Below are 12,049 nucleotides of genomic sequence, written 5' to 3'. Positions count from 1 at the left end.
TTGGCATACATCGATTCATCGCGATCGCATGTTCCCCTTCATCTCTACCTCTAACCGGCTCCGTCTGCTCTTAAGCCATCTAATAGAAGAGGCCTGGGGGGGGGGGGGGGGGGGGGGGGGGGGCAGAGGCCATTCTGGGTGAATTCACACCCCTGCAACAGCGGTTTGCTAATGTGGATGACTGTGTATTCCCTGCCTGAATATCACACCTGCTGTCAGAGATGCTCGAGTCCTCCACGCACACAACATTCAGACATTTCATTCTCACATGCCAGCAGACAGGGGAAAAAAAACCATAAAATAGGCTTTAAGTCACCAATAAAACCTACAGGTGCTGACAGAGGCGATAATGACACGGCGGTGTGAGATTGTGTGAAAGCCATTCTTGTCAAGGCGCAATGTATGCCGGGACCCAATAGAGTGGAAAAGTGTGATCCCGTATTGATTTTAGTGCCGTTGTGGATCGATCGGAGTTGGTACAAGTATGGAGAACAAGATAAGATACATTTTCCATTCTGTTCGTCCTGGACTGATAAGAAGGCTTTGCTGACATCTGCCAGCTGCTGTTTGTCGGTCGGATCACTTAAGTACCGCGAATGAGCTCATAAGGGCGAGCGTGCGCACGCACGCGGACGCGCACGCACGCAGAAGCGCATGCTCTGTATCGCCGCTTAAAAAGCCTCCTTATATTCATAGGGAAAGTAATTGCAGTCAAAGTAGCAGTTGGCAAACAAGAAGAGACCAACGCAGCAGCACGAGGGAGGGTTGAGGAGGAGACGGCAGCGTGTTTGAAGTCGGTCGGACCGTCCTCGTTTGATATTCATCGGCCAACGTCGGCAACCAGGGGTGAGACAGAGGTAAATGGGAGTGGCAGATGTGGAGGACGTGAAGAAAGGGTGGCAGGACGAGAGATGAGAAGGCTCCGATCTAACGGCTAAAATGGAGGCGACCTGGAGTAATGACGTGACGGGGGGAGGGGGGGGAGGATTTCTCACCTGTCCCGCTCATTGGATAACCGGGAGAGGGGGAGAAGACCTGCGAGGCGAAGTCCTCAAACGTCACGACTTCTCTGTGGTTCTGCACGATGGCGTCCAGGTACAGCGCCCGCTCCTCATAGCTGGTCCAGCGGTGAAGGATATAACGCAGATTAGGAGGTGGCGGAGTTACAAAATGAGACTCGTTATTTCAGACTGCGGAATTCTCGTGAAACAAGTCGCAGCGACAGCCAAAACACATCACATTGTTTCACTGCTTCACCGCATTCATTTACTGTGAAAGTAGGCTAGAAGAGCGAAATTTACTGAGCAGGACGCCTCCGCCATCAGCGGTGGAGATGGAACAATCAGCCATGAAACACATCCCTAAATGAGAAAGCAGTCTCCGAAATAATCACAAAAAGAGAGAACATGGCTACTGTTGTGATGCTCTAAACCTCTCTGCTCCCACCTCTTTTTCTCTAATAGGACTCCCGCGGCAGGCAGCGTGTCTAGGACCACCCTCTCCGACGTGCTGCCTGCCACTTCTCTGTGCCATCAGGGGGAAAATTGGAGCCATTTGAAATTCAGAGTGACGAGCAGTGACTGGAGCGTGGTCAGGCAGCATGCAGGGGTAGATGGCTGGATTTGAAATAAATAAATGACTACGTCGCCAAAATGGCTGCTGAGTGAGACAAACACTGTGAGCGCCATTATCATATCATTACTGGAGATGTGTTGTGTATTTCTGCTGCGGAATGGAAGCCAGTGCTGGGGAAGAAGCTCCTGGGTTCCATCTAAGGTTCTATCTGATGATTTGAGCCTCTTTTACCGGTGATTGACCAGTGTCTTGCCTTCCTCTCGCTGCCGTCAACATCCAGACAACAATCTCCCCAACTGCTCAACATTCTCACAACACACGGGAGGTAACCTGCCCCCTGCTCTCCTCACGGGCGCCAGGGCGGGCTGGAAGCGGGCTGACGACTACGCCAAGGCTGAGCCAGGCTTAGCTGAGATAGGCTGGAGCTGGGCTGACAGAATCTGCTCTGGGTTACATAGATAGGATGAGACGGTGGCTGGGCAGGAGCCATCTGTGGGCACATGCCACCACAGACGGTTCCAAGGTAGCCGTGACCGACGGCTTTGAGGAAACGCGGCGTGGGGGCTGGAAAGCGCCAGAGAGTGCCGTGGCCGTGCTTTTCTTGGTGACCGAAAACCGCGGACAATGGCTACCGAGACAAAGCGGCAGAGGTGTGAATGGAGGACTTAATGCAGGTCTAATTCACTTTACTGACAGTAAGTTCAAAGCGGCTGAGCCTCACGCAACAAAGAACAGTATCAATCTCTGGAGTCCATTGAAACATGTGCAGCATGGTTTCATGGAAAAAGCACTTACGTCTACAGCCTTTTCTGCTCTACACTTGCAGCCAGACATGCAGCGTCACTGGTTTCTGTCACTGTTTTCTCTCACTGGGAACAGCACTGGACAAAGTACGGGCATCCCGGTCTGTGCTGCCATGGTTACCTGGGTCACAGCTCTGCGTGGTGGATCACATCAAGGCTTTTATAGAGGATGGACAGAAACGAGGGATCCTTGTAAGGGGATGAAAATGTGCACAAAAAGGGCTTAAGTGATAAAATGAGGTAGGAGAACTGGAGTCTGGGTGTTAGCAAGTTGGGAAGAAGTGGAAAATTTGAGGGACGCAGAGGGAGAAGGAGAACCTCAGCAGAGTGTGGGTCAACAGAGCCATATGGCCGTCCATTATCAGAGATGCAGATGACTGCAGGCCTGTTATTGAGATTCCCAAAGCAAATATTGACTCCAGCTGGAGCGGGCGCTCTTTCGGACTCTGGCACAAGCCTCTCCTCCACTATTTCCTTCCGCTGCTATTTATTTAAGTTGGACAAATGGATTATAGTGCGTAAAAAAAGGGAAAAGCGACAAAAGGTTAGGATGAAAGGATGCACTGTCCGTATAAAGGAAAGAGAGAACATGACAGGTGCCCTGACAGAGCGAGACAAAACCCCTCTGGTACATTTTCAGTGCCGTGTTCTGGTAAAAAATTGCTGCAGGCAAATCAGAAGCTGATGCCCAGTGAGAGGCAATCTCGTATTCGCTCTCTCGCTCGCACAACCGCTTCTTTCTGTCTCTAATTACTAAGCCATGGGCACAGCTTGTTCCCCTTCATATGCACAGATGTTGTTGCCTGCCTGTTGTAACTTAATCAAGGAAGAGTGACGCAAAGGCTATGGCCATGTCATGCACACCAAACTCATTGACCCTGACCTAGTTGTACAGTTAAAAAATAAAAAAGGGGCAGCCAGTCCTGATTGAGCCAGTGACGTTTACACTCTTCAGAAGCCTGCACAGAATATTCTGAAGTCCGACACGGTGAGGAAGCCTCTTCGATGGAACACTTTGACACATTACAAGGCTCAATGGTACAACAGTTACATGTAGATATGAGACAGTGTTTTAGTAGCTAATGAGACGAGACCTGGTCCGTCTGTCGGTGAACTAGCACCTGGATCCATTCCAAACAGGAGGATTGTGTCCCTGTTAATGTTCAAAAGCAGAAAACAGTCTAATCAGAATCAGTTTCTCAGACCTGGGAAAGTACATGTGCATATATTTAATCATTGGTGCGCATGCATATAAATCTGTGGGTGTGCACATATGTATACATATGCATGTGTCCTGTCCAGATGGTGGTGGTGGAGGGGGGTGTTAGCTCTGGGGGAATGGTGGGGGTCAAGCATCTTTATGGATCAAAGCCAAGGTCAGGGCAGCTGCAGTGGCCCATGTTCAAGGTGAATGGAGGCCTCAGATGGCTCTTCATTAGCAGGCTGCTACTTCTCTGCTGGACCCCATCGCCACAACAGACACCGTCCCTCCTCATCATCTTCCTTCCTTCTACTTCCTCTGTCTAAAGGGACCTGTCCTGCAAAAGCTTGTCCACTGGGATCCATATTGTGCCGCGCATAATCCCGCCCAGCGCATGTGGACGCATACACATGGTCACACATCCGCATTCGTGCATAAGTAGGCACAACGGATCCGTTAAACCCCCGCACCCGCACACGCTGTTCCCTTAAAGAGCCTACTTTGACCTCTGAACCAGCCTCTCTGGAGAGCAGCATCCTCAGGCTCCAGCTCCCCTTTATGCCTTTCAGTTGCTCAGTGACAAAAGGCCTTACGCCACCAATGCCCTCTTCAGGGAGTAGCCTTTCACAGTCGTTCTGAATATAATTAATAGCAATTATTTTCTTCGCAGCTCCATTATATTGTAAAGCGTAAACGTCGCAGCCACCAACTGTCGGTCAGAGGAACGCCATCCATCACCGCTGCAGTGTTTAACTCTTCATTACCGGTAAAAGTTATTTAACTTGGAGGGTAAACGCGTCAACTTTAAGGGGTTTGCTAGTAGATGGCAAATAAAAATCATTTCAAACAGTCACGGTGCTCGAGGGAATACTAACATGACTAATGCACTGAATACAATTGGAACATATTCTAATATCCAATAATAATCCAACCTAATAATCAACCTTTATAAGCATGAACAAATCAAGAGTAAATCCTAAATGGACCTTCGTCATGCAACCTGAGAAACTCCCCCCGAGCTACTACGATTGCCACCGAAGCAGCCAAGGTTAATCCTGTTTGCAGAAGTACTAGTGGAAAAATGGGCTCTTGTGGTAAAGAGGGACAGTTTAGCCATGAGGTGGAGACTGCCGCTAGGTGCTTGACACCCCTCCTCTCTCAGACCCACGAGCTGCCCATTAACCTGGGCCAATCAGCTTGACCTTGAAGAGGAGAGGAGCTCAGGAGTAGCTCACAGTGCCATTGACTTACAGGAGTCACGTAATTGGCCTGTTAAGAGGACGGCGTGCTGGTGGAGCTGGTGGGTACTCGGTTGTGCCGGGGGTACCATTGAAAGTATGGTTAATAAAAAGGGTTTTTGGTTTTTTACCCCCTGAAAGTACTTCGCCTTACATTGCTTCCACAATGCGACACAACGACTTCCCGCTGACACGAGCTGAAGACAAATGCTTTGGATTTTTTTTTTACTTACAATTTATCTTTTAAATTGCAACCTATAAACGCATCTGATTTGTTGACTTTTTGACAAAATAAATGTAATACAATAGAAATGAAACAGTTATTCCCATCCAAACACATCTAGGAACGATAGTGGTGGACTTCCTCTAAGACAGGAAAAAGCAGAATGAGTCTTTTGAAGGGGAGAGATGAGAAAATGATGAAAAGAGGAAGGGAAGAAAGAGGGATAAAGCCAAGCAGGTGTTGATTAGAGAGAGGCCAGCGAGTGAGCGCCAGCAGTACCTGTAGCTGCAGCGAGGACAGAGGTGTGAAGCTTGCCTCAGCAGAGGACCTTAGAGGTGTGAGGTGATTATGGGAAGCAGGGAGGACAACAGAGACATTTGGATGGAGAAATACAGAGGGACACAGAGATAGGGACAAAAAGAGTGAATGTGTCAATAAAGCTGACTGCTGGAAATATGCCAGAGTGGGAAGCAACAACAGCTTTAGCTGAATAAAGTGAGAGCACGGAAGTCGGGAACTAGTCGGAGTAGCGTGGGCTCCACCAGCACTACTCAAACCTCGGGGTCTCATTAAACGGCGTCTTTTTGACAGCAGACACTGCAGCAGGCCAGAAAAAACACCAGAACATGTCACAAATGCATTATGATGAGTGGTGTTGTTTTGTGTTCACTTCCTGGGTGTGCATACACCCCATCAAATGCTCCTGTGGAATAGCTGTTTTTAACAAGTAACCTAATTAGGAGCGGGTCCAGGAAACTGGAGCTCAGGAACCCCCAAAGGAGTAGGGTCACACTATAGGCCCAGGTTAATGACATCTCCAGAGGGGTGAGTTTCCCACAGCAAGAGCTCTCTGAGCTCCAACCCCAACACCTCTCCACCGTCCATCTGGCATTCAGACAGTAGGATGAGGAGTAATGGCTGTGACATCACGTCTAACCTGTGACATCATCACTGCCCATCAGTGATTTCACAATGGTTTGCCGCAACCGTAGGCAAAATCTGACGTCTGTTAGCTTGCATGAGCAAATAATTTATGAGCTTACTGGAAGAAACAGTCACCCATTCCCCCAAGTGTCTCGCAGCCCACCGTCCCTCTGAGGGACACTAAAAATCGATTTCTGCTCCGCAGCAAATCAACAGCTCAGGACGCACACCAAAAGTCAATGTTGACCTCTAAACTCTAAGGACCAAGCGATTGTTGGTTAGCGGATTATAAATGGCGAAGCAACAAGTCATTGTGAAAGACCGGACAACCCTGAGATACCTGGTGACATCATAATTTGTAGCAGCAGAGTTTGTCCGGCGCTGTCATGCTTTCAAAGGTTGTGCCATTGTGGGCTTGTGTATTCAGATGAGTCTGGAACCAATCTCCCTTTCAAAGCCCTCTCATCTCCAAAGATGAGTCCTAACACAGCGGCCTCAGATGTGAAGCGCAATGGATCAACATGATTAATCAAACGCAGGCCCATTATGGCCAGACGGTGACACAGGCCTCCACCGTACATTAACGGAAAGTCATAATAAGATGAGCGAAAAGGCTCGCAGGGATGAAGATTAACAGATACAGTTCTGCCACAGGCTGGGTGAGAGCGTTCTCCGGAGGTCCCCTTTGTCAATGATGATGACCAGAGTGTCATGAATGCTTTGGCCTTCTGGAGACATTATTAGGCCGGGACAAAGGTGTGCATCTTATGAGCTATCCGAGGTGACCATGCATCTTATTTGTCCTTCGTTTCCTGATATTTGAACTGAGACGGGGGGACAATAGCGTCTATCTGATGTCAATTTGAACTTTTTAATAAGAAATTTCAAAGATGAATCTGCAAAGGACTGATTAAAAATCCATTTGACCATTTATAGGGCACCTCGTCTGTCTCCCAGTTTTATTGGTGAATTTTTAGTATCATTGTCGTGGAGCTACAGACACACCATAGCAAAGAATGTTTCCAAGGTCTGCTCATCCATTCATTTCAAGTTTGCCTGAAATTTCAGCTTCCGACGATCACATAAATCCTCCACGCGCTCTTAAAGCTCCATTATGTCTGTTTATTACATTTACCGTGCTGAATCCAAATTTCAAGGAGAATTACAGTCCAAATAAATCCAGTAATCTTTTAAAAAACATTTATCTAAATAAAGGTCACCTTTATTTCTGCCACAACTGGTGCAGCCCCTGCACAACGCATAGCAGCAATCATTTCACTCTGGAGTTCTGTAATCTATTTGACATGAGGACAAACAGTCTGACACTGGGTCATGCCAAATGACTCTAATTTAAACCATAAGTTAACGCTGTTCAGACAAGCACTGATGAAATATTAACACAAAATGAACACGGGGTTCTGAAATTTTAATGATGCTTGTGGCACGTGCAACAAAATAGCTTTGATGCCTAAACGGCAAGCATCCCCGTCTTCTCTCCCACTAAGCGCTCCCCCCTCTGTTAAAGGTCCATTTGTCCAATTAGGACTCCCGGCCTTATGCAAAATGCTCGGCATTTGGAGAGAATGATAATTATTATTGCTGGCTTACATGTAATCCTGACTGCAAAGAGCAAGGCTGGTTAGTTAAGGGGCAGGAGTGGTTTTGTTTAACCTCATCTTTTCATCGGATCCTAATTTAATCACTGCATATTAATGTGGTATATGAGGTATTTAAAGGAAAACTAACAAGGCAGGCTGTTGTTTTTGCCACATAAGTTTGTTGAAACTGTTGATTTTATAGGAATGAGATGAAAACCAAGGACAGGAGGCTTTAGGTAAGAGGATGCCATCTGCGTAATAATGCACAGTACATAAAATAGGCCTAACATCCTTATTATAGTCTGTCTTTTTGGAATTCAATAACACACACATACACACTCATGCGCAAATGCATGTACAAAAGAAGATAAGCACCGGCTAAAAAAAAAGAAGAAAAAAAAGAAAATGGACTTCAGTGTTGGAAACGGCTTTTTCCTAATCCTCACCCCTGGGCTATATTGTGCAGTCAAGCAGCCTATTACATGGCAACAATAAGGGGGGAGTAGATGGAGCCCAACACCTGGTCGTCTTCTATTCTGGCCCTTCAGTGGCAGCTGACTGTACAGTTTCACAGCCAGGTGGCCCTTCATCAATGACATTAGCAAGACACTCCAGGGTTAATCAGGAGCTCGCCATCGTCCAACGAGCGCGTATCGAGATTCGTACAACACAGTGGGAGAGGATGGAGAAGACAGGGTTGTTCTAAAACAACTTGCTGTGAATTTTAAGACAGACAGCCTGGGCCGTCAAAAAGAGGAGCTCGGATCTAGTGGATTTGTGGTCAAAATTCCACGTGCTGTCTTGATTGGCTGAAGTGCAGCTAGCAGCACGTCAACTGTGCACCCAGCAGATTATAATGGAGCTTTTCATGTGTGGACAAAAACAGATGGAGGAGCGGAAAGTGCTATACATCTATACAGATGGGTGACGGCGTGGGGGGAGGCATACTGGCTTGTGTCAAAGTTGGTAGATACAAAAACAAGTGGGTGTAGCTAGAGTGACTCGACTATGTCTGCCTGCACAAAGCCCCATTCCAAAGCCCCCTGGCTGAGAGATCTGAGAGTAAATAACGCTCATTTGAATAACAAAAGCTATATATTTGTCCCCAAATCAGCCAGAGTCTCATCAATAGTAATTAGAGCTTATACATAACTAATGAAGATGTGTAGACCACATTAAACAAAGGCCCAGAGAGCAGTTGTGAGGAGGACGCGCCGCAACACGAAGCTTTTGTAATGTTTAAATCACAGCGATAAATGAAATGAACGGGGAACACAAAGGCTTTCATTATTTCAATTAAATGCCAAAGTGACAAAGACAAATGTTTTACTCCTTTAGAAATCCAGATCCTGGTGGTAAATGTGCTCCTGACACCAAACTCTTCCCATAAGAACTGCTGCTAAGATCTGGCCAGTGCCGCGCTTTCAGTCACAAACACCACTCGACAATGAAAAACAATACTAATGTTAACAAATCAAAGGCAGCTTTCCGTAAGAAGAGGCGAACAAAGCAGTGATGCGTACTTGAATGTGTTGTGTTTGTTGTCCTGCTTTGTTTTCCACGCCATGTCTGTCAAAGCAGAAAATTCCATTTATTGCAGAAATGCAAATGCTGCAAGGCACAAGGACGCCCTCCAAAAGAGAACAATAGCCACAGGCCAGCCGAGGAGCAGACGCTGCCTTTGAACCCTTTAAAGAGGCATTAATGCACAACTTATAAATAATCAACTAATTCCTCCTTAAAACAGCCAATTAAGTCTGTGACATTAAAAGCAATGCGGTCTTATGGAGAAAGAGCAACACTAGTCTGTGAATTTTAAAAGAGAATTGAAAATGTAACGGCCATTTAGGGACACAGGACCGCAATAATGTCTTCACAAGAGTCCCCAAACCCAGAGCCACATCAGAGACCAAGAGATTCCAGCAGAGAAGGATGAGTGACATTTCACTGACATTTCCCAGCAGCATTCAATATGGGGCCACCTCAAAGCAGCATCAGAAATATCTCTGGATATCCTTGCATGCGACACCGGCGTTAAGGGACGCTGATCTTCCGGGGGACGGCCTGAACTCTGGGGACGGCGATGAAGAGCACGGACCCGGGGAGATTTAATGGTAATCACTGGAGCACAGATAATGGATGATTGAAGGCTCTTTCTGCACCGCGGTTGGATTTCAATATCAGAGAGGCCCTAGAATTGGGATTCTTATCAAGGGCGGTGTGTCAAACAAAGGAGGGCTGAGCGTGAAATATGGGGTCCGAGTCAGGCACACGACCACGGCGATTAGCGCGAGGATAAAAAAGGCTGCACAAACAAAAGAGGGCAGCTTTAGCTGGACAAAGGACTGTCCACTGCCTTATATACACGGAAGGAAGAAGGCAGAGAAAGGAAGTGTACTCGTGGTTAACAGGGACAGGGCAAGAGTTACGCTGAGGTGGTTGGAGGATGCACGCTGACGCTCCAAAGTGCATGAGGAAACACTGCCCATCGGCGAAATGCGCTACAGAAAGGAGAGCAGTTCATGCAATATTTACAGCCAAAGGCCAAATGGCCCAAATTATAAACAATATGCTGTAGCTAGCCAGAAAAAAGCTGACTGACCCTCCCTTTGAGAATGTGCCGACAAAAGACAAAAGTAATAAATGGAAATGTGTATTTTTTGGGATAACCTGAGAGGGTGAACAGCTTTTGTGGACCAGAGGAGGAAAAATCATTAATTACACAGGGCTGGGGGGAACAGATGGAGTGGCTAGCTGGATGCTCATCACTAAAAGCAGACGGGATCTTTCCCCCCCCACTTGCTAGAAGCACCGTCAGCACACGCGTCTTCACAACAGCCACGCAGTCCATGCTAACACAGCCACGTCTGGACACACCAGCATCTTCTTACTTTGGAAAAATCCAATCCTGCTGAGCAACAAACCCAGTTTGTGATGTTTAAGAGTGATAGCAGCCACATGCTCCAGTGTAGATGAAATTTAATGAATGTGACGACGCCCTGATGTGCCTCAGTATCAGTGTATTACTGTAATTATCACTTTACCTGATCCCCCGAGTGGGACGGGACGGAGGAGCCTCCGCAAGAACTGGCAGCATTCGGTGGTTTTCACCGCGCCGCTCACAAACACACAGATGTCAGACTTGAATGCACAACAGACGGAGAGGGCAGGGGAGGGGTGCGAGGGTAGGGGTTCAAGTTTAAAAATACACAGACCGTGACATTCTTTGAGGAGGCTGCGCCGTTTTCATGCGGAGGATTGAAGTTTTAAGCAAAACGATTTAAAGTGCCCGAGACCAATCGACTCAGGGGGGAGTTTCCATTAAAAGAACACGTTTAGGAAAGACGATGCTTTGTGGCGCACGCGGGACTCACGGTGACATGCTGAAATCCAAGCATGTCACAGCTAAAATGTGACTCTACCTACAGACACGAGTTTGACAGCAGCCATGTGTGCCTGCTACCCGGGGGGGGGGGGGGTCTCTGAGTCCCTGCTGTTGGCCGTCTGCTTGTGAGCCTGCGCTACCTGTGTTTAAACACGGAGGCCCCAGTGGAGCGCAGACCTCAGAGTGAAGGCTGGGCCGGGCCGGGCCGGGCCCCCAGGGGTTTCGGGGTGTGGGTGCCATGCATTGGACGCCTTTTGTTACAGGCTGGGTGGCAAGAGGAGGAGGCACTGATGAGGGGTGGGGAGGGAAGAGGGGGGAATGAGTAATGCTATGAGTCATTCTGCATTAGCAGTATGGGAGGGAGACAAGAGGGGGTTGATGGGGGGGTGGAGGAAGAGAATACTTTTGCATGTTGTATGAAGCTAGACGCCATATGCCATTCGAGCTGGGCTGCCTGCTCAGTCAGAGCTCTCGGGTTGACAGGCTTGTTTTTGCCTCCCCCCCCCACCCCTACTCCAAAAGCTACCCCCTTCTCCCCAAACCAACACTCCAGTAATGGGCTGGGCAACTGCCTGGCTGTGCATGGTCTAAGCAGTGCATGGGTGTGTGTTGGAAGTGTGTGTACTCAGTGATCTGAACACATCGGACATTGTCATGGGTCCCGGCAGGAACAGCTGGTCAGCTGGAGAGAAGAGTGGAGGGGGGGGGATAAGGAGGGAAAAAGATGGGAGGCAGTGCGCTACACTGATAATGGGATTAGGTTAAAACATTCAGGGGTGGGTGAGAGCCCTTTTCTCTGCATAGTCCCTCCAAATACTGCATAACCTCCACTGTGGCAAAGCCATTGCCAGCCGGCACGGCCAGCTCCAAGCAGGTCACTTACACCAAGAAACCTGCCAATCTTACGCACCTAATCACGTCCAACTGCCTCCAAGAAGGCTTCAAAAATGGTTAAAATGGGCATAACCTCAGCAAATATCACAATTTACAGCTGTTTCTTTAAGCCTCCCTTTTGTTCATCAGCTTTGTTTTCCATAAACAGGAAGCTGGCTAGTTATTCTCACATCAGCTCATTTAATGACTAGCCCGGCGTCTCACTGTG

General features: G+C 47.9%; 1 protein-coding gene across 8 annotated transcripts in view; it reads right to left on the bottom strand.

Moving 5' to 3' along the window:
* Positions 1 to 12,049, bottom strand: part of ralgapa2 (Ral GTPase activating protein catalytic subunit alpha 2) — a 56,987-nt gene that overhangs the window by 5,722 nt on the left and 39,216 nt on the right. For all 8 annotated transcript variants that reach the window (XR_008954184.1, XM_057058114.1, XM_057058118.1 and 5 more), the window contains one exon: positions 996 to 1,117. Coding sequence is in view for 7 of the 8 variants with exons in the window: in XM_057058114.1 (XP_056914094.1) it covers positions 996 to 1,117 (122 nt within the window). In the remaining variant the exon portion in view is untranslated. The remainder of the gene's footprint in view (positions 1 to 995; positions 1,118 to 12,049) is intronic.

Source organism: Takifugu flavidus, chromosome 16 (genome assembly GCF_003711565.1).
Source record: "Takifugu flavidus isolate HTHZ2018 chromosome 16, ASM371156v2, whole genome shotgun sequence".
Classification (NCBI taxonomy): Eukaryota; Metazoa; Chordata; class Actinopteri; order Tetraodontiformes; family Tetraodontidae; genus Takifugu; species Takifugu flavidus.
Note: the sequence above shows the minus strand (reverse complement) of the source record. Positions and strands in the feature narration are given on the sequence as shown.